The following is a 26053-nucleotide window of genomic DNA, read 5'->3' on the forward strand; positions in this document are numbered from 1 at the left end:
ATTCGAGCTGGTTCTCAGCACTGATCAGCCCGGCCAAGGTGGAGTTGGCATCGGTGGGCCAGAAGATGGCATCCACAAAGCCACAAATCAGAAGCTTCTCCTGCTGATGACAGAGGAACCGATGTCCTTATACTCCTGGCTGGTGACCCACATGTCCTTGAAGGTGGAAAGCGAGCACAGGATGGAACCCCCCACCCAGGCGCCGTACGTGGAGTTGGGGCAGGTGGATACCTGGATAGGGTGGAGGAGGCAGAGAGAGGGGAGAGCAGGAGAGGGAGGGGAGGGGGGCGAGGCAGGGGCGGAGGGGTCAGAGGAGGGAGAGAAAGAAGCCAGAATCAAAATACTACTCCAAATTTGAGACATAAACCCCCTGAACACACCTCACGGATGGTCATTTCTTCCCTCCGTGCAAATGCAATGCATTCCAACCTTTACACGTGCTTGTCGGTGCACGTGCCGACTGCCCGTAGCTTCAAACCACGGGACAAAAGGAGCAAGAGCGGGAAGGAGTCACCCTTGGCTCTGAGACTCACTCTGAGATCTACGGCACATCTCCGAGTTGGTTAAAGTCCATGTGGGAGGCATGGGTGTTTTGCAGAAAAATTAGAAAATACGGATAAGCAAACAAGAGTCACAAACAACCTCGAGAAACCCCGTGAACGTTGGGGTGCACAGCCCTGGAGACTTGTACCGTGCCTCGCTCTGACTCCCGCATCGACACCTGCCCCCGCGTGCGTTCCCCGCACCTTGGATTTGGAGAGGGGCAGCCTCCAAGCCAGGTCAGGGCACTTCTGGGCTGGGAGGAGCCAGACATCCGTGCTCCCATCGCCAGAGGGGGACCACTGCTCTGCAAGGTTCGAGTCACCTGCGCAAGGTCAGACAGTTGTCATCCTGACGCGTTCACTGCCTTTCCTTGACGCCCATAGACACATCAGGAGAGGACAGCCTTGTTTTTGTAAAACGAGAAGGCAAACGCACTGCTACAGGGATCCGCGGGGAAAGGGGATCTGGGGAGAGGACTTGGAAAGTCCAGGTAGCAGTGGGGTGAGGGAGGATGAGTCACCAGAGTCAGTTACCGTCCCTCACCGGCTCTGTCACACCACAGAACCCTGCCTGGGGCGAAAACATAGGCTGCTGTTGGTTAAGAGAAAAAACGCTGCCGAAATTGCGAGTCAGGAGCGGGGAACAGAGCACCTTCAGGGCCAGGCATCAGGCAGAGAGGAGACAGTCAGTCCCAGGCACCCACATCCTCCGCCCGTCTTTGCTGCCACCCACAGGCTGTCACTGGGAAGAGTCACCTGTGACCTCTGCATCTTCTCTGAACACACACGCAAAAGCAAACAAAAGCGTGCCCAAAACTGGGACGGTTCACGCATTCAGAGGAACGCAAAACTACCAACAGAAAAACGGCCAAAGGGTTGACATAAGCAAAAGCTTTAAGAAAGTTTAGAAAAGAAAATAAAGAGGGGGCGCCTGGGAGGCTCAGTCGGCTAAGCATCCGACGTCGGCTCAGGTCGTGATCTCACGGTCCGTGAGTTCGAGCCCCGCATCGGGCTCTGCGCTGACGGCTCGGAGCCCGGAGCCTGCTTTGGATTCTGTGTCTCCCTCCCTCTCTGCCCCTCCCCTGCTCACTCCCTGTCTCTGTCTGTCTCAAAAAGAAAATGAAACATTTTTAAAAAATGATATAAAAAAGAAAATTAAGAGGAAAAACTCCCAACAGCAGGGAGACCCGCAGAAGTACTCACCTTCAGCAGGAATTAAAGAAACGCGAATTAGAGCCACCATGTGCTTTCCATCCGGCCAGTTGGAAGAGCTTTAAAACCAGGGTCTCGTGCAGAAGGGGTGAAGGGGGGTGGGAGGCATGGGCTTCCGGTGGGGGAAGGCACAGGTGAACTCGGCCACCGTGGCACTGTCATCGGGCTGCCTGGTGGCAGGTGCCCCCCACACCCGCAGTGAGCACAACATACCCGCTGGGTCTCACCCCTGAAGCTAACGTGACGTCGTGTGTCAGCCACCCTTCAGTTCCCAAAAAGGCAAAAGCAAAGAAAAGCCTAGAAAAGCAACCGATGTCCCCGTGCCCGAACGAGCGGACGGGCGCGAGCCGCTGTCCCCCTGTGCCGACCGGCCCGGAGGCCGGCGGCTCCCGGGCACAATCTGGCCATCTGTTCAAGTAGCCTGACGCCGAGCACATGTTTCTGGCTCAGGAAATCCACGTGTAGACGTGGATTCTAAGGCAGAAAAAAAAAAATTGTAAAGAAATAAGGGTAAATGGTGACCAGAGCTTTATCCCAAGAATCCTGTTGGGGCAGGATTTGGGTTGTCGGGAGGAAGGATCGTTTTGAAGGCTGGCCCGTGGGAACCAGCGGCTCTCGGAAGCGGTTCTCCCTCCTTCAGAGGAAGGACCGGGGGGGGGGGGCGCCATGGAGGTTAAGTGCGCTGCACCCCCTTCCTTCCAGGGAGAGTCCAGACGGGAGGGCATCAGGCGGTGGCAGTGAAGGGAGACAGGTGCACCTTCGAGCTTCATATGGAGGAGTTTTGGGGGGCTGGAGGGCTTCCCTGAGGACTCAGAAGAGGGGTGGGTGGAAAAGCTTGGTCCACATGTCAGCTCGGCCGCAGCGGGGCGGGACAAAGCCGACGGCCGGACAGATTCCCGCTGCGGGAGTGGTCGGGACACAGTGCACGGAGGCAGGAGGACACACGCCCCTGACTTCCATTCGGGACTAAGCTGTGCCGTCCCTTCTGATTTAGTGACCTCACTGCAGGCCACGGCGCTGACGCTGAGTGCCCCCGAGAGCCGGCGCGTGGAGGGCGCGGGGCCTCGCACGAGGGCCCGAGGGGCCAAGGTCTGGGACGGCGGGTAAGATGAAATAATGGGGCCGCAGGCATCCGCAGGGAGGAGGCAGGCCCGTGCCAACTCCCCGAGGCCACGGACGGCACTGAGCACGCGATCGTGGAGGCCGACTGCAGACTCAGGAACCCTGTGTGGGCGTGCCTCTCGGGCACGGAAGCCGGCGACAGCTACTATTTCGTGGTGAGGAAGCAATGGAAGGGATGGGCGGGTCACAGCGTCCCGCCCTCCTGCACATTCTATGACATGCGTACAAACAGGGCTCCGACGTGGGGGACCTTGTGCGTCTCCGGGTTTGCCTTTCCTGGGAATTCGCGAATCTTCTCTGTTGTCCCAGTGACTGCCGGCCGGTGGCAGGGGCGGGGAGGGAGGATGGACCCACGCTAACCAAAGCACGGATGGCTGCCCTGCGCTCACTCTCAATGTCACCGTGGCCCACCAAAGTCTGGCCACCAAGTCCGGCCACTATAGTCCGGCCACCAAAGTCTGGCCACCATAGTCTGGCCACCAAGTCAGGCCACCAAGTCCGGCCACCATAGTCCGGCCACCAAAGTCCGGCCACCAAGTCTGGCCACCAAGTCCGGCCACCATAGTCCGGCCACCAAAGTCTGGCCACCAAGTCAGGCCACCAAGTCCGGCCACCAAAGTCCGGCCACCAAGTCTGGCCACCAAGTCCGGCCACCATAGTCCGGCCACCAAAGTCTGGCCACCAAGTCCAGTCACCAAAGTCTGGCCACCATAGTCCGGCCACCATAGTCCGGCCACCAAAGTCTGGCCACCAAGTCCGGTCACCAAAGTCTGGCCATCATAGTCCGGCCACCAAAGTCTGGCCACCAAGTCCGGCCACCATAGTCCGGCCACCAAAGTCCGGCCACCAAGTCCGGCCACCATAGTCCAGCCACCACCAAGTCCGGCCACCATAGTCTGGCCACCAAGTCCGGCCACCAAGTCCAGCCACCATAGTCCGGCCACCAAAGTCTGGCCACCAAGTCCGGCCACCAAGTCCGGCCACCATAGTCCGGCCACCAAAGTCTGGCCACCAAGTCCGGCCACCATAGTCCGGCCACCACCAAGTCTGGCTGGGGAAGGAGGGAGGGAGGGAAGCAGGTAGGCCAGGGGGCAGGTGGGGCTCTGGGCAGGTAGCAGAAGACACTGAGAACTGAGCCAGAAAGTTCTCTCAGAGCCCCCCACCTGCCAGCAGGCCTGAAAGCCGGGCTGAGGCACGAGGTGGCTGCTGGGGAGCTCAGGGACAGAGGGACTCAGTCCGTCCACACTTCCCGCCTCTGGACCCTGGCGGGTGTGCTGGCGGCAGAGCCCGTGGGTCTGCGGGGACGTAGCGGCTCAGCCCCTGCCCACGCGGTGTGCCGAGTGCCCGTACCTTGACCTGGCGGGGGGGTGCAAAGGGTAGCGGTGAGCGGGGGCCTCGGGACACGAGGGGGCTGGCGTCTCCGGCAGGGGCTCCCGAGAGCTGCAACGTAGAAGCCCGTTGTGGGGGCCCCCGCGCGGCAGGTCGGGGGGGCCCGCGGCCTGCCTGAGGCCCAGCTGACATGGGACACCGCGTAGCAGCAGAGGCCGCGAGGCCAGAAGCGAGCAAAGAGCAGGCTGGCCCAGGGTGGCCGAGGGGGAGGGAGGCCTTTATTTAACCCCCATGGCGTGGGTGGGTCTGTCCCTCCAGCCTCGGCCAGCCAGGCTGGGCTTGTGCCCGAGCCAGCTCGGTCGAGTTAGAGACACAGTCAGCAAGGTACATTCTGCACTGTGCTAAGGGGGCCAGGAGTTCCCAACCCCTTACCTAGACCTTACTTGTAGGTTTTCTGCCATGACCGCGAGCCACTTCCATAGGGAGAAAAAAAGAAAAGCAGTTGTGAAAACCGGGGCCAAAGAGAAGTCAGTCTGACCAGGACATTCTGGGGAAGGGACAACCTGGGGACCGACCGGGAGAGGGCCAGTGGCCGCCGGGGGCAGGGGCGGGGTGACCAGGCGGGCACGGGAGCCCCAGGGCAGGGAGCGACTCCGTCAGACCGTCGGGGTGGACACCCGCCACCACACGTCCCCCCAAACCGGCAGAGGGTGCGAGCCCAGGAGGAGCCTTCCATGAGCCAGGGACTCGGGTCGGTAGTGAGGCACCGATGCCGGCTCTTTTGGGCGACAGACGCATCACGCTCGAGCTAGATGTGTGTGCAACGGGCCGAGGCAGGGAGTGCGTAGAACTGTCCCCTTTCTACTCCGTTCTCCGTAAAGCTAGCACTCCTCTAAAAGGCAGAGGCCATTAACTTAAAGCTTTTACAAGGTGCCAAGACGACGGGGGAAGCCGGCGCAAGGCCGGGGCCGGGCGGGGTGACGGGCCTCCTCGAGCAGGGGACGGGCTTCGGGCCTGCCTCTCCCCCGGCCGCCTGAGCCCGTCCTCCTCCCGTCTACACCCCTCCCTGGGCTCGTGGAGCCCGCCAGAGCCCCCGTCCCAGCTCCAAACTCCGTAACATCCTTGGTCTGCTCTCCGACTGGCACCAGAGCGCCACTTACCTCCCCGAGCCACGCACCCCACTGCAGGGATGGCCGTTCAGGCTGCCTCCTCCCTGGCGACCCTCGCCCCTCACCCCTACATCCCCGGCCCACCTGACACCTGCACCTGACAGTCTGCGCCCCGCCCCCAAAGTCCGCCGTCCAGCCTGGCTCTGCTCAAACCTCCCCGTCCTCTGGGTACAAGCCTCACACAGCCCTTCTCCTGTCTCAGCCCCGGCCAGCCCCTCCCAGCCCTTCCTTCTGGAAGCACGCCTCTGGGCCGCCCCAGGGGCTGTTCCCTCTGCGCTTCCTCAGATATCCCCGTGGCTCCCCTGCTCCTTCCAGAGGAGACCCACCCTGACTACTCACCCCTGCTTCCTCCGTGGCTTCCCCTGTGACTTATAGCCCCTCCTAACACATTTATTCCCTACTGTCTGGATTCGTGTTGTTTATGGCTCCCCCCACGCCCCCGGAACGTAAGCGCCGAGGATCTTCCACACTTCTGTTTACTGATGCTTCCCCGAGCACCTGACAACGTGCCTGGCACACCAGAAACCCTGTTATTCCAGAAATATCCATGGGATGAAATCAGGAAGCCCCCAAAGGGTGCATCAGGGGGACTGTACCTTCACGTTAATTGTAGGGGAAACGAGGGTGGATATTTCCCTCTGCATCCGGAACCGCAGGCCGGAACAGGAGCCAGTACCTCCAGACAAGACAACGTGGCCGAAGAGAATCTTCCAGAGGGCGGGGCTGCAGGAGCTGATGCTCTGGAAGGCCTTCATATGGATGCCCAGGTCGTTTCTCCCTGTCGGGACGGGCGGAAAGAGACAGAAGTTTGGGGGCCAGAGACTCGGCCGGCTTCACCCTTGGGATCTCTCCTCCCAGCTGCAAGCACAGGGTGGGGGTGGGGGGCGGGGGTCACGGCTCCCCCCGGATCTCAGCTCCAAGGGCAGTGGGCAAACATCAGCACCACCGACCACAGGGCCCTTATGTGTGGGGCTCAACGGCTGACGGCTGAATACACAAATATTACTTCTCCTCTCTCATCTGAGATGATTTATATTCAGATGTTACTGACAATTATTAACCTTTAATGCCACGGCCTATTACTTTCTGAACAGATTTCTGCAGAGGCAACGTCCTTGCTCGGGTGGCCTTTGAAAAATTATACTGATGATTCCTTTTTTAAAAAAAGAAATTATAAGGGGCGCCTGGGTGGCGCAGTCGGTTAAGCGTCCGACTTCAGCCAGGTCACGATCTCGCGGTCCGTGAGTTCGAGCCCCGCGTCAGGCTCTGGGCTGATGGCTCAGAGCCTGGAGCCTGCTTCCATTCTGTGTCTCCCCCTCTCTCTGCCCCTCCCCCGTTCATGCTCTGTCTCTCTCTGTCTCAAAAATAAATAAAACGTTAAAAAAAATTTAAAAAAAAAAAAAAAAAGAAATTATGTTTTATTGAGGTGTAATTGGCATACATTATATTCGTTTCAGGCGTACAACTTAATGATTCATTATTTGTATATATTGCGCAACGATCGCCACAATACGTCTAGCTGACATCTTCTTGACTCATCATTAGTCCATAGACATAAACACAAGTATGCAGAGAACAGCCCTCAAGGACAAGGGCGTGTATTCCGGTGTGTTCAGCACTGAGAGCTTCTGGGAGGGGTGGCCGGGGGTGCCTGACGGTTACTCCCTCTCCTCACCTGGGATAGGACCTACCGCACAGCCTTGGGATAAAGAACGAAAAGGCTGATTTGCCAGAATCATCAAGAACGTGCCTGGCCCGACGAACGTGAACGCGGGCCGCCGATGCTCGGCTCTCATCACGGGGTTGGCCGTGTTCACGCTCACTGAGGTCCCCCCAGATGCGGAGGAGAAGGGTCACGTTGTGGGCAAGAAAATTCATCCGACGATGGTTTCCTTTATCCAACTTAATATTTCGGGGGGCATGGGCCATGTTTGAAGCCTTTATCCCCCGCAAACTCCAATGAGGAGAGCAGAGGTAAACTCAGCTCGCCCGCGCCACATGTAAAAGCCACATCCTGACGAGGTACTAATCCTAGGTACTAATCCTGGGGAAGCGGTTTTGTGGGGCTGCTCCCATAGTCTGGCTGTTGTCCACAGTCCCGCAAAGGACAGGCGGTATACACGCATGGGAATATTCCTCAGCCACAAAGAAGTATGAGATCTTGCCATTCGCAGCAACGTGGACGGAGCTGGGGGGTTGTAACACGAAGCAAAAACAGTCACTCACTAACTCGTGCGCCTGGAACTAACACCACACTGTGTTACCCGTACTAGAACTTTAAAAAAAAAAATCTCTACATCAGCCAAAATGTTTCCGGTTCCCTCAGAATCTGTGGTTTTCGCCCTTCTGTTTTGTCTCCATTTGCATTTTTCAAATTATTGTGTAGGCAGGCGGAGTAGGAGTCACTCAGCGGAAGGGCAGTGCGGGGTCCAGCCGGGGACTCAGGCACACCTGACAAGTGTTTAGTGCTCTGCACTGGGTTTCCTCACCTGTAACGTGAGCCACGGCACATGGGGCAGGATTGAAGGCTGCAGGCCCGCGTACAAAGGTCGGCAGAGTCACAGGCATACAGTAGGTGCTCAATAAGTGATAGTTGCTCCCACAGGAATTAGAAATGGGCACCTACTCACTACTGAAGACAGCGCCCCCCTTGTGACTGCCGGGCTCCGTCCCCCGTACAGCGGCCCTACTGTGTGCATCTGGGCTCACCCCTGGCCCCTTCCCACCACTCACCCATGAGGTCTGCCTGGAAAAGCACTTCGGGGCAGAAGAACTTCTCCTGCCCGAGGGTGACCTCCTGGCCATCGGGCAGCTGAACTTTCTGGGCGTAGGAAGGCGAGTCCGTTTTTACTTTTTCCTTGTCAAAGTCCAAAGCCACGTAGCAGTATTGTTCTTTTATGCTCCGGACGTGCTCCCGGTCGCCTATGGGGGGAAAGGCCAAGGGCCAGACAGAGAAGGGCGTGACCTGAGATGGTTCACAGAGGCAAGCCCGTCCCCAGGGAGCACCTTCCTGAAGCTTCAGCTCCTCACGGTGGGGACGAGGCGGCACAATCATAGCACCTGTTCCCGTTTTCATCTCAGATCCCAGCGCCTCGTGATCTGCAACGTATGCCGGGGGCCTGGGCTTGTGGGAGAGAACGGCAGAGCAGGGGTGTCCTGAACCGAGGTGCAAACATTTGGAAACCGCCTGCGTGTTACGTGTTGATATCCTGCTATGGATGGCCTGTGTTTCTAGGGGCTGGAAGATCAAACCCGATCTCATCACCTGTTAAAGCAGGGGCTGCTGTTGGTGCCCCGATCCCCACCTGCTGTGAATGTTGGTCGCGAACAGCTCAGGGCTGCCCTCTCCTGCTGACAGCTGCCCCAGCCAGCCAGGCCCCCTCACCCGGAAACATCTGGAAGGTCGCACCCCTCCCACCTTCTGGGTGGCTGACACAGAGTAACTATTCCGTAAAGCTTAACCCATCGTCGTCATCATGTCACCATGACCATCACCATCATCACCATCCTCATCATCATCCTCATCACCATCATCCCCATTGTCATTATGAGTCACTAGGTGTCCCTAAACATAGGTAAAGTTATTTGTAAGACTTGAATCACGGTCAAGTAGCCTTAGCTTTACAAACTGAGGGCTGCAGGTTGAACAGCCAAGAAGGATATTACACCCCAGGGATTGGCTCACCTGGACAAGAATGGCAATTTCCTACCTGTGCTCACCAACGAGTGCCCACCGCCTGTCAATAGTTGCAGGAGATACGAGGTTAGGTCTTGGCCTGCCATGTCCGTCTGGATGGTTGACTGATGCAAAGGACAGCCATCAATGATGGGCACAAAGTACGTCATTCCTTCTCCAGACTCAATGGCTGTTCCTAGACAAGAGAATATGTTGGCATCATAACACAGGGTGCATGATATCCCTTACCAATGTCAAGTCTCCAGGAAGAGATAATAAGATAATAAGAAGATAAGGCAAAGGGTCTGAGGAATAAACTTCCTTCTGTAGGGGGGTGTGCTAGGATAAAGCCTATCTGGATCAGACCAAGGGCCAAGGGTTTTGGACAGAACACCTGCAAATTTTCTTACTCAACCAGACACACAGATGTTAGCAACAGTTGTCAAAGGGTAAGAGGGGGAGAATATTCTGCTCTTAATAGCTCTCTCCCTAAAAAACTCAGGGCACAACTCGATTGTCAGACGAGGCTGGGTGCGGTGAAGGAGGTTTACTTTTTAGTTAGCAAGCCAAAGTACAGGTCTCTGTGCTAGTCCAAAAGATGTGATATGGTCACGGGGACACAGGTTTCACTTTGTGTGAAAGCATGACATGGGGCCATTAAGAGCGGACCAGGGGTCTGGGCGGTAGGCTCTTTTCACATGTTGGATTTGGTAACCAAGGCCTTCATATTTATTTTTTTTTAATGTTTATTTATTTTTGAGGGAGAGAAAGAAAGAGAGAGAGAGTGTGAGCAGGGGAGGGGCAGAGAGAGAGAGGGAGACACAGCATCCGAAGCAGGCTCCAGGCTCCAGGCTCCCAGCTGTCAGCACAGAGCCCAACGTGGGGCTCAAACCCATGAACGTGAGATCATGACCTGAGCTGAAGTCAGACGCTTAACCACCTGAGCCACCCAGGCGTCCTGAGGTCCTCACATTGGAAATGAAGCAAAAATGGGTCAAGAAGACCTCCGTGTCCAGGTAAGCTGTGGAACAAGGAGGGGGTCCCCCAACACACCCCTGAAACACCTAAAACAGAGAATAAAATACAGGAAACAACAGTTCTCAAGATATCGGACATCAAGCAACAAAGGACAGCCTCAGTGGTCCCTGAGAGACAGGACGTCAGAAGAAAAGAACACGGCAGACCATGATCCCTCATGAACACAGACACAAAACTCCTAAACAAAGTTTTAGCAAATATATACAAAGGCTAACTCATCATGACCAAATTGGTTTTATCTCAGGAATGCGAGGTTGTTTTAACATTCAGAAATCAATTAGTGCAATTCACCATGTTAAAGAACTAAGAGAGAAAAATCCACATGACCATATCAGTAGGGGCAGAAAAATGCATTTGACAAAATCCACTATCCATTCGTGATTTAAAAAGAAAAAAACTCTCGTCAAACTAGGAATACACGATAACTCCCTCGAAAGGATGTCTATGAAAAAACTACAGCTAACAACACACTTAGTAATGTAAAACTGAATGATTTCCCTCTGGGGTCAGGAACAAGCCACGGATGTCTGCTCCCACCATTTCCATTTCTACTCAGTATTGTACCAGAGGTTCTAGCCAGAGCAATGAGGCAAGGGGAAAAAAAAAAAAACAAAAAAAAAATAATAAAAAGCACCCAGTTTGGAAATAAAGGAGTTAAACTATAGACAACAGGGTTGCCTAAGTAGAAAATCCTACCAGCACCGATAAAAGAGTTTAATGAAGGTGCCGAGATACAAATCATTATGCAAAAGACACTTGTTTTCTGTATACCTGCATTGAACAATCGGAAAGTCAAATAAAGATACCATTTATGATACAATCAAAGCATATAAAATTCTTGGGAATGAATTGGATGAAAGATTTGCGTGATGTTTACACCGTGAACCACAAATCACTGCCCAGAGAAATTAGAGAACCCTTAGGAGGTACACCATGTTTATTAGAAGACATCGTTGTCAACATATCACTTGTCCCCAGAGAGACGTATAAATCCAATGCAGTTCTAAAAAAAAGCATCTTTGGGTTTTGATCAATGTCTATTTATTTTTGAGAGAGAGAGTGAGAGAGAGCAGGAGAGGGGCAGAGAGGGTGGGGACAGAAGGTCCCAAGCAGGCTCCGCGCTGACAGCAGAGAACCCGACGCGGGGCTCCAGCTCACGAACCATGAGACCATGACCTGAGCTGGGGACGGATGTGTCACCACCTAAGCCACTCAGGTGCCCCAAGATGCTGTTTTGACAGAAATTGACAAACGGACCCTGAAATGCATATGGAAATGCAAAGAACCTGGAATGTTCTCCGGAAAAAAAAAAAATTATAAAACAAGAGACCAAAAGATGCCACACTAACTTCTTATTCCAAGACTTAGACATCAACACAATGTGGCATCAGCCCACAGGTGGATGAGTAGATCGACGGGACAGAATATGGAGTATAGAAATAGACCCACACGTACACGGACAACTGGTTTGCCAGAAGAAATGCACAGACGCAATTCAATGAAGAACACAGGGTCTTTTCAACAAGTGGTGTGGGGCCAACTGGCCATCTATACGCACACCAAATGGTACCGCGAGATACTACCGCACTCCTGCTTCAAGGGCCACGATGACAGAAACTGGCCACGCCAATCTGCGGGGGAACCCGCACGCTCACGTGGTTGCTGAAATCCCAGCGGAGCACGCAACCACGCTGGCCGCTAGTTTGCCGGATTTTTTTTTTTCAGCTCAAATACACCTACCATTTGACCCCATCGTTTCACTTCTAGTGTTTTTACCCAAGTGGAACGAAAGCGTGTGTCCACGCAAAGACTTGTAGGCAAATGTTCACGGCAGCTTTATTCATAATAGCTCCCAGCTGGAAACAACCCAAATGTCCATCCGGAGGTAAAGAGATAAGCAAACTACAGGGAGTTAACACAACGGAATACTGCTTGGTGAGAAAAAAAGAAATGAACTACTCTCCAAATAGTTATGCTGCGTAAAAAAAAAAAAACAAAAACAAAAAACCTTTGAAGAAAGGGTATATACCCAACAACATTTAAAAACAAATTTTTTAATGTTTATTTTTGAGAGAGACAGAGACAGAGCGTGAGCAGGGGAAGGGCAGAGAGAGGGAGACACAGAATCGGAAGCAGGCTCCAGGCTCCGAGCCATCAGCACAGAGCCCGACACGGGGCTCGAACTCACGGACCGTGAGATCATGGCCTGAGCCGAAGTCGGACGCTTAATCGACTGAGCCACCCAGGCGCCCCCATACCCAACCATCTATACAAATTTCTAGAAAATGCAATCTCATCTGAGGACAGACTAGAGCAGAGCATGGGGAGTGGAGGGGAAGGGTTTAGCAGCAACGAATACGTTCGTCATCTCGACCGCACGGATGGCCGCACGAGCGTATTCACGCGTCAGAACGTATCCCGTTGCACAGCGTGGACACGCTGACTTTGCCGGGCACAAATCCCACCTCAGTAAAGCTGCGGAGGAAGGACATGCGCTGAGTGGAAGCAAACTGCTGGCCCGGGAGGGACACAAGGGGAGTTAGGAGCAGGGCCACTCACCGGAGGTCTGGCCGGAGGCGTATAGAGAAAGGACTCCCAGGTTGGCTAAGTACAGGGCGGGCACGTTGAAGGTCTCAAACAGGATCTGCGGAGAACAAGAACACTACCATGCTAACGGCCAGGCCAGAGGCTGGAGGAGCCGGTGGGTCTCCCCTTAGCCCCTGGGCTCACTAAGCCCGCCGGTAGGAGGCACTTGGCTGCCCCAGAGATCCAGGCAACGGGGTCAGGGAGCGTGCCACTCTTGACCCCAGCTCTGCCCTGACGAGCCTTGTGACACCGTTTCCCAGCCTGTGACGCGGGCTCACGTCCTTCCTGGGGACCTTATGGCGGGGGGAGACCTTATAGACCGTCACGAGACTGATGTGAGGGCATCGCAACATCTTGCAGACCACCGTGTTATCCCCACGGGGATGGTGCTGACTTCCCAGCGCCACCATTGTTCTCTCCACGTCTTCGCCCTTTCTGCTCTTGGGGGGTAGGCGGACCTTACGCAAATCCCAACACTTTGACCTGGGATGGTCCGTTGTTTTGTAATAATGGCGACAGCAAAAGCTCACCGTTGGCTTGGTCAAGAACGCTCTCCTGGGTACTGCCTGTACATAGGCATGAACAGGGGAGACACAGTCCTGATCCTGCTGCCCGCGGCGTCCCCCCGGAGGTATGTGACACCGTCCTCCCCTGTCCACATGGGAGACCAGTGGACAAACACATTAGGGAGCAGGTGTCAGGGGTGCGACATGAACCCGGGCTGCCAGACGCGACGAGGTACTGCCTCTGTGATGCTGGCTGAGTGAGCGAGTGATTTTCCTGCAAAACGGTGCCACAGGAATTTAAAGGTCCTTTTTTTAAAGTTTATTTAGTCCGAGAGAGAGAGAAAGCGTGAGTGGGGGAGGGGCAGAGAGCGAGGGAGAGAGAGAATCCCAAGCAGCCTCCGCACTGGCGGCTGAGAGCCCGACTCGAGGCTCAGACTCACGAGCTGCGAGATGGTGACCCGACCTGAAGTCAGATGCGTCCCCGACTGAGCCCCCCCAGGTGCCTCAATTTAAAGATTCTTTTGAGGGTGGGACCAACGCGGGGTCACTTGGACGGTTGAAAGGCAGACTTTGTTGCAGCTCCAAACCGGCCAGGCGGGGCCACGGGAGGGTGGCACCTGGGGGACAGGATGACAGCCAGCTGGAGCTGTCGGGGAGCACCTTGTGGGCGGCCGGCAGGGTGGTTAGCTGGCTTTGGAGGGAGCCCTGTGGGCTGGCTCCCTTGAACAATTTCACGGGCTCCTGGGCCTAGGGGCTGTCCCTAGCTGTGGGGACAAGCAGGGCAGGCGAGCAGTGGCCCTGAGCGGGACAGGACATTAAGGGAAATGGTCGGGGTGCAGGCTGCTTGAGGAGCGATCCGGCCGGCCTCTAGCCAAAGACCCCAAAACCCAGTAAAGCCAGCATTTGAGACAACGATGTTCCACAGAGCCGGGTCCACCACTGAGCGTGTGACTCCCCGGGGGGGGGGGTCACTAAGCATGCGTCTGGGGGCAGCCACCCGGGGGGCTTAGGGGACTGACCCAAGAGAAGCGAAAACGTGTGTCCCTGCAAAGACTGGTTCACGCCTATTCGCACCGGCTTTACTCCCAATGGCCCCCAAGTGGAGGCCACCGGGATGTGCGTTTGTAACGTGGCATGTGGAAGGCCAGGCCCGGACACAGGCACCACCTCGGAGGACACAGGGCAGGGGGGCAGTGTCTGGGAGTCTGTGCTACTCTCTGGTGCCCCCGGAACTTGCATCCTGGTGGAGGAGTGGCGGGTGTGGACGGGCAGCTTTTGCGATCCAACTAGAGACCCCGCCCCCTAAAAGCACAGAGACAAAACCCAACCTCAGCTCCCCTGGCCTGAGGTGAGGCCGGAGGTCACAGAGCTTGGGAGGGTCTTTGGGTTCCTGCGATCAAAATCCCATTTTGCAGATGAGAATTCCGAGGCCGAGGAACAGGAAGCAGCATCTACTGAACGCTCAACAGCCACTAAGCCCCGTGACACGCATCTCACGGCCTCGATTCATTTCGTTTCCGCGATACCCCCAGGGTGACACCATCACCATCCTTCTGATGGGGAAATCAGGACGCCTTGAGGATGCGTATTCCTCCCCAGGTCACACGTGCTGGGAGAGCCTGGGCCAGAACCCGGGTCTCGAGGCCAAGCTGGGCTTTTCCCTACACGCCGGGCTGCTCCCCACAATGGCCTCTCTGCTGGGCCATGGCCCCAGGCATCCTGCTCACACACAGACTGATTCCGGGAGAAGTCAGCCCAGCCCTTCTCAGTCTGTCCCGGCCTCCGGGAGGAGCCTGGGAGGCTGGCGTCGGGACAGAGGGACTCTGCAGGGAAGAGCCCACAGATGGGGAAAAGTCTATTTTTCCGCACGGCGGTGGTGTTCCCTGTGCCGGGGGGCGGGCCACCATTGCTGGCTGCCCCCCCCCGTCTTCCTGCAGAAGCTTCCATCCTTCTTGACCACTCTCTGCCCTGGACTGTAGCCACGGGCCCCCTTCTGTGGGCGACCCCCTGGGTTCCGCCCATGGGGACCCTGGAGAGAGGTCTGAGGGAGGCGCAGAGGGGAGGAGTACAGCTATCCCCCTGCTCCTTCGTTGTTGGTCCCTCCGAGGCCACGGCTCCTGGCAGAGGCCCTCTCAGGGCTACTAACCCCCCGGGCTCTGTTGGGCTTAGCAGGCAACAGCTTCCTGATACCAGCCCAGAGCTCTCGTTCACGTCCCTCTTCTAGAACTTAGGCTTGCCTTTGTATATGATCTCTTCAGTAAAGTCTCATCAAAATGACCCCACGTGAGGGTCCCTTTGGTTTCCTGCTGGGACCCTGATATAATTAGGGGGTGAATTCAGAGAGACCCAGGGCAGGAAGACAGGCAGTGGACCCCGGAGAGGTGGACAAGGGCCGGAGACAGGCTGTGTGGCCGGCACAGCGCTTTGCGTGAGGGTTAATTTTACGTGTCCGGGTTGCCTGGGCCACGGGGAGCCCAGACATTTGGCCAATCATTATTCTGAGGTTGTCGAGGAGGATGTTTTTGGATAACATTAACATTAATATTGACATTGGATAATAAACATTAACATAAATCGATGGATTGAGTAATGCCAATTACCCTCCCCGCGGTAGGTGGGCCTCGTCCAATCAGTTGAAGATCTGAATAGAGCAAAAGGCTCCAGCCTGCTGACTCGCCCTGCAGATCCTGGCATTTGTCAGTCTCCATAATCGTGTGAACCAATGCCTCAAAACAGATCTCTTTCTACATATACACGTGTGTGTGTGTGTGTGTGTGTGTGTGTGTGTGTGTGTGTGTGTGTCTGTGTGTGTATGTGTCCCACTCTTTCTCCGGAGAGCCCTGAGACAGTTTGGAAGCGGCACATCGCCCTCGGGTGAGAGACAGTCCTGCTTCCCTCTTCTCTCTCCAGCTCGCTGGGGCTCTGATGGGCACACGCTGCTCTCAGCCTGGATCCCTGCTGTTTCAAAGCCGTGGGCTCTGTGCCCGTGTCCACGTGGAGACCAGCCGTGGCCCACTTCTGCGATCCACCTGTCCATGTGCAGAGGAAGATTCGTCGGCCCCCTCGGGGCTTTGTGTTAAACGAGGCGGCAGCTCACGCCCGTGCCGTGATTGATGGCGCTGTTTCTGGGCCACGGCACAGACCTCCTCTATGGGCAGGTGGTGCTGGGGGCCGCTGGCCTGCCCTTCGGGTCACTGCTCACTGCAGGGGACACCATCGGGCTCTAGGGGCTGTGGGCCAGGTGGCAGAACCTTGCCGTTTCCTTAATTAGCTCCTGGACGTCCTCATTAGGCAAAGCCTCATGACGCATCTGGAACCTGGACAGCCAGCGGCGGCCCCGCGGCCCCTCCCCACCTGGACCTCACTCCAGCCCTAAGAGGGCTCTGCTGGGGGGCACTCTCCTTCCTTCCCCGGCCCGTCCTTGACAGCCTCCGAGAACCAGCTCAACCCAGTTCAGCCTGGTCGATCCGATCCACACACACCACCAACTCCTTGCCGGGGGGCAGGCCCAGGGGGAAGGTGGGAGCTCTCAAGGCAGGTTGGAGCTCCAAGCAGGACAAACCGCACCGAGAGAGCAAGGCCGCAGGGCCAGGCCTCCTGGGCCCAGCGGGCCTCCCAGCCACCTGCCCTGTCTACTTCCACCCCTAGACCCTCCGATTTCCTCCTCTGTGCAAAGGGACTGTAACTGCCCAGCCCATAGACTGGCTGCGAGGTCCAAATGCTCACCCACTCGGTGACCCCTTGGTGAGCTCTCCCGTGGCACCTGTCATGCCTGCCGCCAGGGTCAAAGGGGACAGATCTCTCCTGTGTCTTCATCTCGCTGAGCAAAGGGATGACGCCCTGAGGGGGTCCCCGAGGTTCAAGGCTCAAGGGGAGGCCAGAGCTGCCCTCCCCGTCGCCTGCTCCCTGACCCCACTCGCCCACCACGTGGCCCCTTACCTGTGACATCTTCTCTTTGTTGGACATTGTGTTTAAAGGCGGCTCCGTCACCATGAGAGGATGCTGCCTCAGGGCGACGCGGAGCACCTGGTAGAAGGAGTGGTGCCAGATCTGTGGAGGGAGCAGGAGACGCGGTGAGGCGCGTCCGTGAGCCACGGCCGATCTTCTGGAAGTGGGATGGAACCTGTCTACCCTGCAAAGTGGCTTCCGCGGTAGCTTATGTGATTCACAGCAGGAAGGACAGAGCGGCTGCAGACAAGACAAGTGTGTGCCGGGCCTGGAGTCGGGATGGGGAGCAGACGACGATGTGTGAGGCCTAGTCCTCGTCTGACTGGGCACCAGACATGGGCCCCAAGACACAGCGGGGGGAGTGTGGCACCAGGCGTGGGCCCAGAAAAGGACCTTGACTCTTATGTGCTGTTTCCTCGTCTATAAAATGGAAAACTTTCCCTTCCTTGGAGAGGGTCATGAGGACATCGTGGAGGGTCTGGCACAACGTTTGTAGAAAACCGAGCGTATTTGTTTCCTGTGGCTGCCGTAACAAAGACCACAGCCCAAGTGACTTAAACAACACCTCCTGGTCCTGGAGGCCGGAGCCCGAAGTCCAGGCGTGGGCAGGGCCGGGGCCTCCCAAGGCCTCTTTCTTTGTATGTGGACGGCCATCCTCTCCCTGTGTCCTCACGGGGTTGTCTCTCTGTGCGTGTCTGTGTCTTGATCCCCTCTTCTTACAAGGACCCCGGTCACATGGGATCAGGGCCCACCCCAGTGACCCCTTTGAGGAAGCCGGGGAGAGGGAGACACAGAATCCGAAGCAGGCTCCAGGCTCCAAGCTGCTGGCACAGAGCCCGACGCGGGGCTCGAACCCACGAACCGCGAGATCATGGCCTGAGCTGAAGTTGGGTGCTTCACCAACTGAGCCACCCAGGCGCCCCCTGGTCACCTCTTTAAATACCCCATCTCCAGATACGGTCATGTTCTGAGGTGCTCAGGGGCAGGACTCCGACATAAGAAACTGGGGGACACGACTCAGGCCACAGCACCTACCGAGCGCTTGGTGCACAGTAGGTGCTCAACAAGCAATGAATAATGCTCCTGCCTGCCTCCGGGGAGGAGGCTCCATGGGGAACTGAAAACAGAAGTGAGGGGAAGTTCAATGGAGGAAGGGTTTCAGGAAGGGGGGACGCGGAAACACACGGCAACATGGCGCCCATGAAACACAAAGGCCAGATGGGTGGGCTCGCAGCTGAATGTCCAGCCACTATGGACTGGAGCAGGGAAGTGACACGATCAGATGTAGAACAGTCACTCGACAGGCTGTGTGGGGGTGAATGTGGCGGGGGGGGGGGGTGCGAGGTAGGAGGAGGGGTACCATGGGGGAGGATCGTTGCAATGAGCCCGGTATTTGGACAAGCGTTGAACCAAGAATTGGAACCAGCTGAAGAGACACCAGAAGTCGGCTCCACTGGGTCAGCCAGGCAGCTGAGTCTGCACCAGAGAGGGGAGGGGAGGGTGGAGGCTACGGCCCAGGCAGCCCGGGGCCCAGGGGCTGGTGGGCCGCACACTCCAAAGACCTGTCTACACCGCTTCAGTCTCTGTATTCCCTGTGACATGCTAACGGAGGGCTACAGCCAGAATCAGAGCCAACACTTCAGCCGTGTAGACAGGAAGTGTCTGTGAGTGACACTCCCACAACCCCTTCAAGACGACCCCAATGAACACACACCTCCTGACGTCCACACCCTGTGCAGACCTTTCCCCCGCTGAACCAGGACTGGCTCGTGCGACCCACAGAATATACCAACAGTGAAGGCGTGTGTGGCCCGTAGGGCTACATCATAAAGCCATCGCAGCCTTCACGTTGGCCGCCTTGATTGTTGCCTCCAGGGGAAGTCAACCACCATGCTGTGAGGGCATTCCAGGGCCCCTGCAGAAAGTCCCCAAGAAGGACCACCTTGCCAGCCCCATGGAGCACCACCATGGACATGTCTGCTCCAGCCCCGGTCGAACCTTCAGATGATGCACCCCCAGCTGACTCCTGACTGCTGCTCTATGAGAGACCCCAAGCCAGAACCACCCAGCTGAGCCGCTCCCAAACTCTTGACCCACAAAAACCGTGAGAGGAAGTAGATGGCCATCGGTGTTTTAAGCTTCTAAGTTTTGGGGTGATTTGTTATGCAGCGTAGATAATTAATAGATCTCCCTAGGCAGCGTGCAAACTTCAGCCATATATGGACACCCTGATCAGAACCTTCGGTCGCTAAGACAGAGTGGTTCAAATAGCCGTATTGAATACGTCTGTATTGCACTGACCTACGGAATTTTTTTTCTTATGGTAAAACGTACACACCAGTTCAACCTTTTTAAAAAGCGCACGGCTCGGTGGCAGTAAGTATATTCACACTGCTGTGCAACCTTGAACACCATCCGTCTCCAGAAATTTTTTACCGTCCTCAACCAGAACTCTGTCCCCGTTAAACACTAACTCCCCATTCCCCTTCCCCCAGCCCCCCGGTGCCCGCCGTCCACCTTTCTGTTTCCACGAATCTGACAACTAAGAGTCCTCGTATGGGTGGAATCACACAGTTTTTGTCTTTTTCTGCCTGGCTCATTTCACTCAGCCTCATGTCCTTAAGGTCCGGCCGTGTTGAAGCAGGTGTCGGAACATCCTTCCTTTTCAAGGCGGAGTGATAGTCCGTCACGTGTGCAGCACATTCTGTTTATCCATCCATCTGCCGATGGACACCTTGGCCGTAGTGAATGTGGGTGTGCAGATGTCTCTTCCTGCCCTTGTCTTCGATTCTTTCATGTTTTGGAACCTCCGTACTGCGATCCGAGTGGCTGCACCACTTTACGTTCCCACCAGCCCTGCGTGAGGTCCCAAGGCCAACGCTTGTCATCTCCCGTTTTTCTGCTTGTTGCTTTAAACAGGCGTGGAGTGGATTAAGGACTTTTTATCCATTTCCTCGAATCCATACAACAGCACTACACGCAAGAAAAAATTATACCCCTTTCTTACAGGTAAGGAAACAGAGGACCAGGGAGGCTGGTTACTCGTCCAAAATGACACAGATGGTTAAGTCGTGGAGACAGGACTCAGGCTCGGGTCTCAGACCCCACGACCCGCGTGGTTCGTAGCGTGGTGTAGCGTCCACGGGGACCAAGAGAGAGGCCCAGAGAGGCCCGGATGCCAGGGCACCTCCCCCCCGCCAGTGCCAGGGAGCAGATATGCCCCCCGAACGTCAGTAGGGGCCCCGTGGACAGGTCCCACCCCAGCAGAAGCAGCAGCCTATCTTCTCCATGTTGGCCCAGTTCGTGACGGTGGCCCGGGAGATGGGATATTGTAGGCTAAGTTCCCCTCGCTTATGCTGAGCCTCGTCTCCGAGGAACCAGTCCTCCTCGCCCATCCCCACCAGCGGATTCTGAAAGACACAGGCCAGGACAGGTCAGCTCTGGAGGGTGACTCACCTCCACTCGGCTTCCACGTGCTGATGCACAAGGAGCAATGACGAGGAGCCGTGACGTGCAGCTGGGGGACCGCTCCAGGTCACGGCGCTGGCGGTGGTGGCCTTCTCAAGCTTGCGTGCCATTTCAAGATGCCACTAAGACGTTTTAGCAAAATGAGCTGCAAGGTCAAAGTGCCCCCAGGGGCGCCCGGGCGGCTCAGTCGGTGAAGTGTCTGACTTCGGCTCAGGTCGTGATCTCGCGGTTCGTGGGTTCGAGCCCCGCGTCGGGCTCTGTGCTGACGGCTCGGAGCCTGGAGCCTGCTTCGGATTCTGTGTCTCCCTTTCTCTCTCTCTCTCTCTCTCTGCCCCACCCCTGCTCACGCTCTGTGTCTCTCTGTCTCTCGATAGTAAATAAACGTTAAAAAAGAAAAGAAAAAAAAAAGAAAAGTCATTTTAAAAAAAGTGTTCTTGAGGACACTGGCCTTGTCCACTTTGCGGGTGGGAAACCCGAGGGGAACGGGGGTGGGGGGGAGCCGTGGAGGAGGGCACGGTGTCAGGCAGGGGCACCGGCTGCTGCAATCACCCTGGAAACCCGCCGGGGGAAGGGTCTGCAGGTGAATTTAGTTTGTCATCCCTTAAGAAGACGGACCTAACTGCTTTCGTGGCAGGGTGAACCATTTATTCCGTCATCCAGAAGGGATTTGCCGGTTGGTCCGTGTGTAAATCTGCATCTGCCAAAAAGCAGACACCAACACAGCACGAAGGGCGTGAGGGTCTCGCTAGGAACCCACCTACGTGAGAGAAGACGAGGGTGCCCGACCAGGCTGTGGTCCAAGCCCGAGCCTGGGTACAGGACGGAGGGCTGGGTGGGTGTCCTGGAACGGCGGGCGGTCGGCGAGGCCACCGGGCAGCTCCTGAGCCGGTCGTCCAGGAAGGGAGGCGCGTGTTTCCCGAAACGGGTCTGTCTGGGGATCCCTGCCGTGCTCAGCAGTCTGTAGGAAGCGTGGCCTTGTTGTCACGCAGCCGTTGTGCCACGGGGATGCCGGGCCGCGGTGGCGGCGTGGATTTCAGAGAGGCCCGCTCTTGAGGCTACCACAGCTCACGCACGCAGAGCTCTTTTGCCTGAGGAATTTCTCTCCAGGCGGAGGGGTTTGGGCTGGGGGACAATCTGAGACCCCGGCAAGCCGCTCGCCTTCTCCGTGCCGCACCCCGTCCCCATCGGATGGAACGTCTCCCATTCCGCCTTCCTTGCCGCGGCGCCGTCGGGGAGCAAGTCAGAGAGACCGCCGATGGGAACGCGCTTCATCACCCGAGGGGACACGCGGGTGTGGACAGTCCACACTGCCCTGCCTCGGAAGCTTCTGGCTTGGCCAAACCTTCCCGAGCGAGGGGAGCGGGGCGAGGGATGCCTGCGGGGCGGGGACGAGCGCGTCACGGGGTCTGAAGCCGCTGCTTGAAATGCCCGGCTGGACGGGGCTGGGGTCGCAGCGGCCGCTCCGGTGGCCGTGGACCGAGTGCCCCTCCGGGGCGCGGGGCCTCCCGCCAGGGCTCTCACTGTCGGCTCGCCGCCAGACCCAAGAGCACGGAGGGGCCACGGGGCTCGTATCTGGAGCGAAATGTGAGCCCACGCAGAGCATCCCGGCAGGTGCTGCCTCCTCTTGGACAGAGAAGCATCCCTCCTGCTGCCCGGGGCTGGCCCCCGAAGGCGGGGAGGGCGGCGGCCCAGCGCCTCACCGAAACAGTGCTCCCGGCTCAGTTCCGTTTACTGTAATTCATTATGGCCACTCGTCTCTATTTTGGCGAGGAATTTGACCTCTCTCCCTGTGATTTTTTTGCTTTATTGCATATGTAACTCGTTTTACCTACAATCCTGCTTCCCACTGTCCCACTCTCTGCACAGCTAACAGGGATCTGTCCCTCCCCTGGGGCGGTGGGAGCTTTCACGTTGCAGGACGAATCATCGCACCTGCTGGGACCACAGATGCCACGCCAAGGATTTCAAAACAGATTCTCGAAGGACTGGATGCGGGGCAACGGTTACGCAACGTTGGGAGTTTGAAAGAGCGGGCAGGGAACACGGAGGGAGCCCGGAGAGTACAGCCCCAGGGCCGCTGGTGGGCCGCGGGGAGCTGTGAGAGGGCAGGACACAGGGCAGAACAGGGCAGGAACACGGAAAGGAAGGCCCGCCTCCTCCTTCTACCTCCCAATCTGCCTCCACGGGGAGCCGGTGATAGGGGCGTCCCAGCCCGAGAACCGCACAGCAAGATGATGTCGGGGCCCACGGACAATAGGCAGAACCCAGCTGTAGTGGGTTGAAGGGTGGCCCCCAAAAGATGTGTCCACATCTAAGTCCCGGAACCTGCGTGGATGTGACTGTATTTGGAAGCAAGGTCTTTGCAGATGTGGTTAGTTTAAGGGTATTGAGGGGCGCCTGGGGGGCTCAGTCGGTTGAGCGTCCGACTTTGGCTCAGGTCATGATCTCAGGATCTGTGAGTTCAAGCCCCGTGTCGGGCTCTGTGCTGACAGCTTGGAGCCTGGAGCCTGCTTCGGATTCTGTGTCTCCCTCTCTCTCTCTCTCTCTCTCTGCCCCTCCCTTACTCATGCTCTCCCTCTCTCTGTCTCTGAAAAACGAATAAACCTTAAAAAAAAAATTTTTTTTTAATTTAAAGATATTGAGGTGGGATCATCCTGGATTATTGGGGGACAGAGGGCTAAATCCAGTGACAAGTGTCCATATAAGAGACAGAGCGGAGGCTGGAGGGGCATAGCCACGAGCCCAGGGGCACCCGGAGCCCCGGCAGCTGGAGGAGAAGGAAGGATGGTCCCTCAGCACAGGCGGAGGGAGCTCAGCCCTGCTCACACCTAATTTAGGACCTCCGGCCTCCAGAGCTGGGACACAATAGGTCCGTGGTCACCGGTCATGGCCGCCCCAAGCAGGACACTCACGTTCCTCACCGCCAGCACCCTGAGCATCATCTCCATCCCCGTTCCACACCGCGAGGGGCCAGACTCCGGGCCAGGCATTCGGGCACCGCCTCACTGAAGCTTCCCCCGGATGTGGCACGTGTGTGTTCGTTCACCCCACCCTGTGCACGGGGAGTCGGACCCCCAAAGGCAACTTGCCCCCAGTGACGCAAGTGCAGAGGCATGGCCGGTGTTCGGATGTGGGTCTCCTGACCCCGCAGCCCCCCACGCTTCACCGCTAAGCCCTGAGATCTCGAAAAAACGGGCCGGCCAGCCAGCGAGGGCGCAGGCACCTGCCGTGACCCACCTAGGGAAGGGCAGGGACTCTCTGGCTTTCTGCCCCCCAGCACGCCCCGGTAGGAAGGCCGGTCTTAAAACTCCAGCGGCCTGCTAGAAACATCGCCATTGATTTGCTCCAAGTGATGCAGAGCCCAGGCGTAATCACCCCGGGACCCGGACATGTGGGGCTCCCCACGTGACGAAGGTGCCCCCTCTCACGGATGGGTAGGCTTCCCAGGGAGGAGCGCGGTGACTCAGCACCGGGGCCTTGAAGGCAGGTGGGGGGGGGGGGGTCCTGCCTCTACTGCTCGCTCACACAGGGACATGAGCACGTTTCCTCTCAGAGATGCCGGCCCCTCTTCGGGGAGAAGGGCCCCACGGCAACTCCCCAGTAGGGCCACCAGGCTCACGTCAACTCAGCGAGTTACAGTCGTTATGTGAACTGAGCGTCTCACAGCTGCTTCGAGTGGGAGAAGTTCCAGGACGTGGCAGGGCCCTCGGTGGCGGGAGGGGGGCGGGGGTGGAGGGGGGAGTGGCCACCTTGCAAAGGACACGCAGGTCTGGCCGGCCGAGCTGGAGCATGTCCTTTGTCCTATCCGCTGCCCCCGGGGAAGGTTCAGGAGGAGGTGCCTCCGGCCAGCACGTGACTTTTGTTTGGTCTGCACAGGGTTTGCAGAAAAGTGAGTTCTCCTTGAGATCTCGATGCAAAAACCTGAATTTCTTACACACAGAATCAATCACCAGATAGACCAGCAAATCCGGTCCTGAGAACAGGCCCGGGGGAGCCAAACACAGCGCCTCAGACGCGTCGCCCGCGCCCCCGGCAGCCCTGGGCACAACAATGGTCAGAGCAACTCACGTCGTGTCGAAGTTGCCCGAGGAGGGTGGGGAACACGGCCAGGGGGGTTTCCATGCCCGCAAAGCCCACCTTGCTGAAGCCCGAGCCGTAGTCGCAGACGAGGGGCACGTCCATCGTGTTGAGCGCGGCCTGGACGGGCTGCGGGAGACACGACAGGGTGATTCGAGCGTTTGCGAGGCGCCCGACGGCGGGGCAGGTGCTGCATCAGGGTGGACGTGGGCTCTGAGCTCACGGCTGTGCAGTCGCCCCTCCCCCAGCCCGGAGTGGGCCCCCCCCCCCCGGGTCAAGTCACCATTTGGGTGCTGAGGGCAGTTTCTGGAACTAGTGGGCTTTCAAAATTCTTTAATTTTTTTTAATGTTTATTTATTTTTGAGAGACCGAGAGAGAGTGCACGCATGAGCAGGGGAGGGGCAGAGAGAGAGGGAGACACAGAATCCGAAGCAGGCTCCAGGCTCCGAGCCGTCAACACAGAGCCTGACGCGGGGCTCGAACTGACAGACCGCGAGATCATGACCTGAGCTGAAGTGGGACACTCAACTGACTGAACCTCCCAGGCGCCCCTCAAAATATTTCTTAGTGTTTTAGTTTTGAGAGAGAGAGAGACAGAGAGAGAGAGAGAGAGAGAGAGAGAGAGAATGAACAGGGGAGGGTCAGAGAAAGAGGGAGACGCAGAATCCGAAGCAGGTTCCAGGCTCCGAGCATCAGCACAGAGCCCGACGCGGGGCTCGAACCGACAGACCGCGAGATCACGGCCTGAGCCGAAGTCCGACCCGCGTGAAGCATCCGGGTCCATATGCCACCAGACACGTGCGGAAGCAGCAGCCCAGGCCCCTCTCGAAGCTCTGCTCCTGCCCTGGCCACCTCACCCGCCAAGGCTGCTTCGCCGGCAAGCGCAGGGGCTCGGGCCTCGTCTCCTCATCCTCCCCCGCCCTCTGGTCACCCCCAGGCCTGCAGAGACCGATGCCGTGCCCTGGGCTGTGTCATCTGCCTCAGCAGGACGTGGCCGCGGCCCTGCTCGCCCCCGGCAGATTGGCCTTCCCTCCCCACGGGACTCTGGTTGCACCAACACGGGCGCGGTACCAGCAGCTAGCCCCGCGCACACTGTCCCCCAGGCGCTGGTCGGTCGTAAGCCACTGCGGCCCCGGCGGCCGGCGGCACAGCACGGGGTGCCTGACATCTCCAAACCCCACGGCAGCAGCGGCATTCGAGTGTGGCACCATCAGGGAGGAAAGGGCACTGGTGAGGGATGTGGAGGCAAAGAGCGTCCCTGCCCCCAAAAAAGACGGTGTGTGGCTCTCCGGCCCCCTGGCACCCGTGAATGTGACGTTACTCGCCAAAAGGGTGACCGAGTTCAAATGATGTCACGCGCTGGGGCAGGCCCTCACCCGC

General features: G+C 57.4%; 1 protein-coding gene across 1 annotated transcript; it reads right to left on the minus strand.

The window, feature by feature from the left end:
• On the minus strand, positions 1–24778 carry LOC115525521 (actin-85C-like). Its single transcript, XM_030332744.1, has 8 exons — positions 24665–24778; positions 20412–20538; positions 17120–17232; positions 12648–12732; positions 9085–9246; positions 8108–8296; positions 5971–6152; positions 1–231 (listed from the first exon to the last, which is right to left on the minus strand). Exons 1-8 carry the CDS (start codon positions 24776–24778, stop codon positions 88–90), a joined length of 1116 nt encoding a protein of 371 aa, XP_030188604.1. The 3' UTR covers positions 1–87.
• Positions 24779–26053: the final 1275 nt, after the last annotated feature.

Source organism: Lynx canadensis, chromosome D1, assembly GCF_007474595.2.
Source record: "Lynx canadensis isolate LIC74 chromosome D1, mLynCan4.pri.v2, whole genome shotgun sequence".
In the NCBI taxonomy this organism is placed as follows: Eukaryota; Metazoa; Chordata; class Mammalia; order Carnivora; family Felidae; genus Lynx; species Lynx canadensis.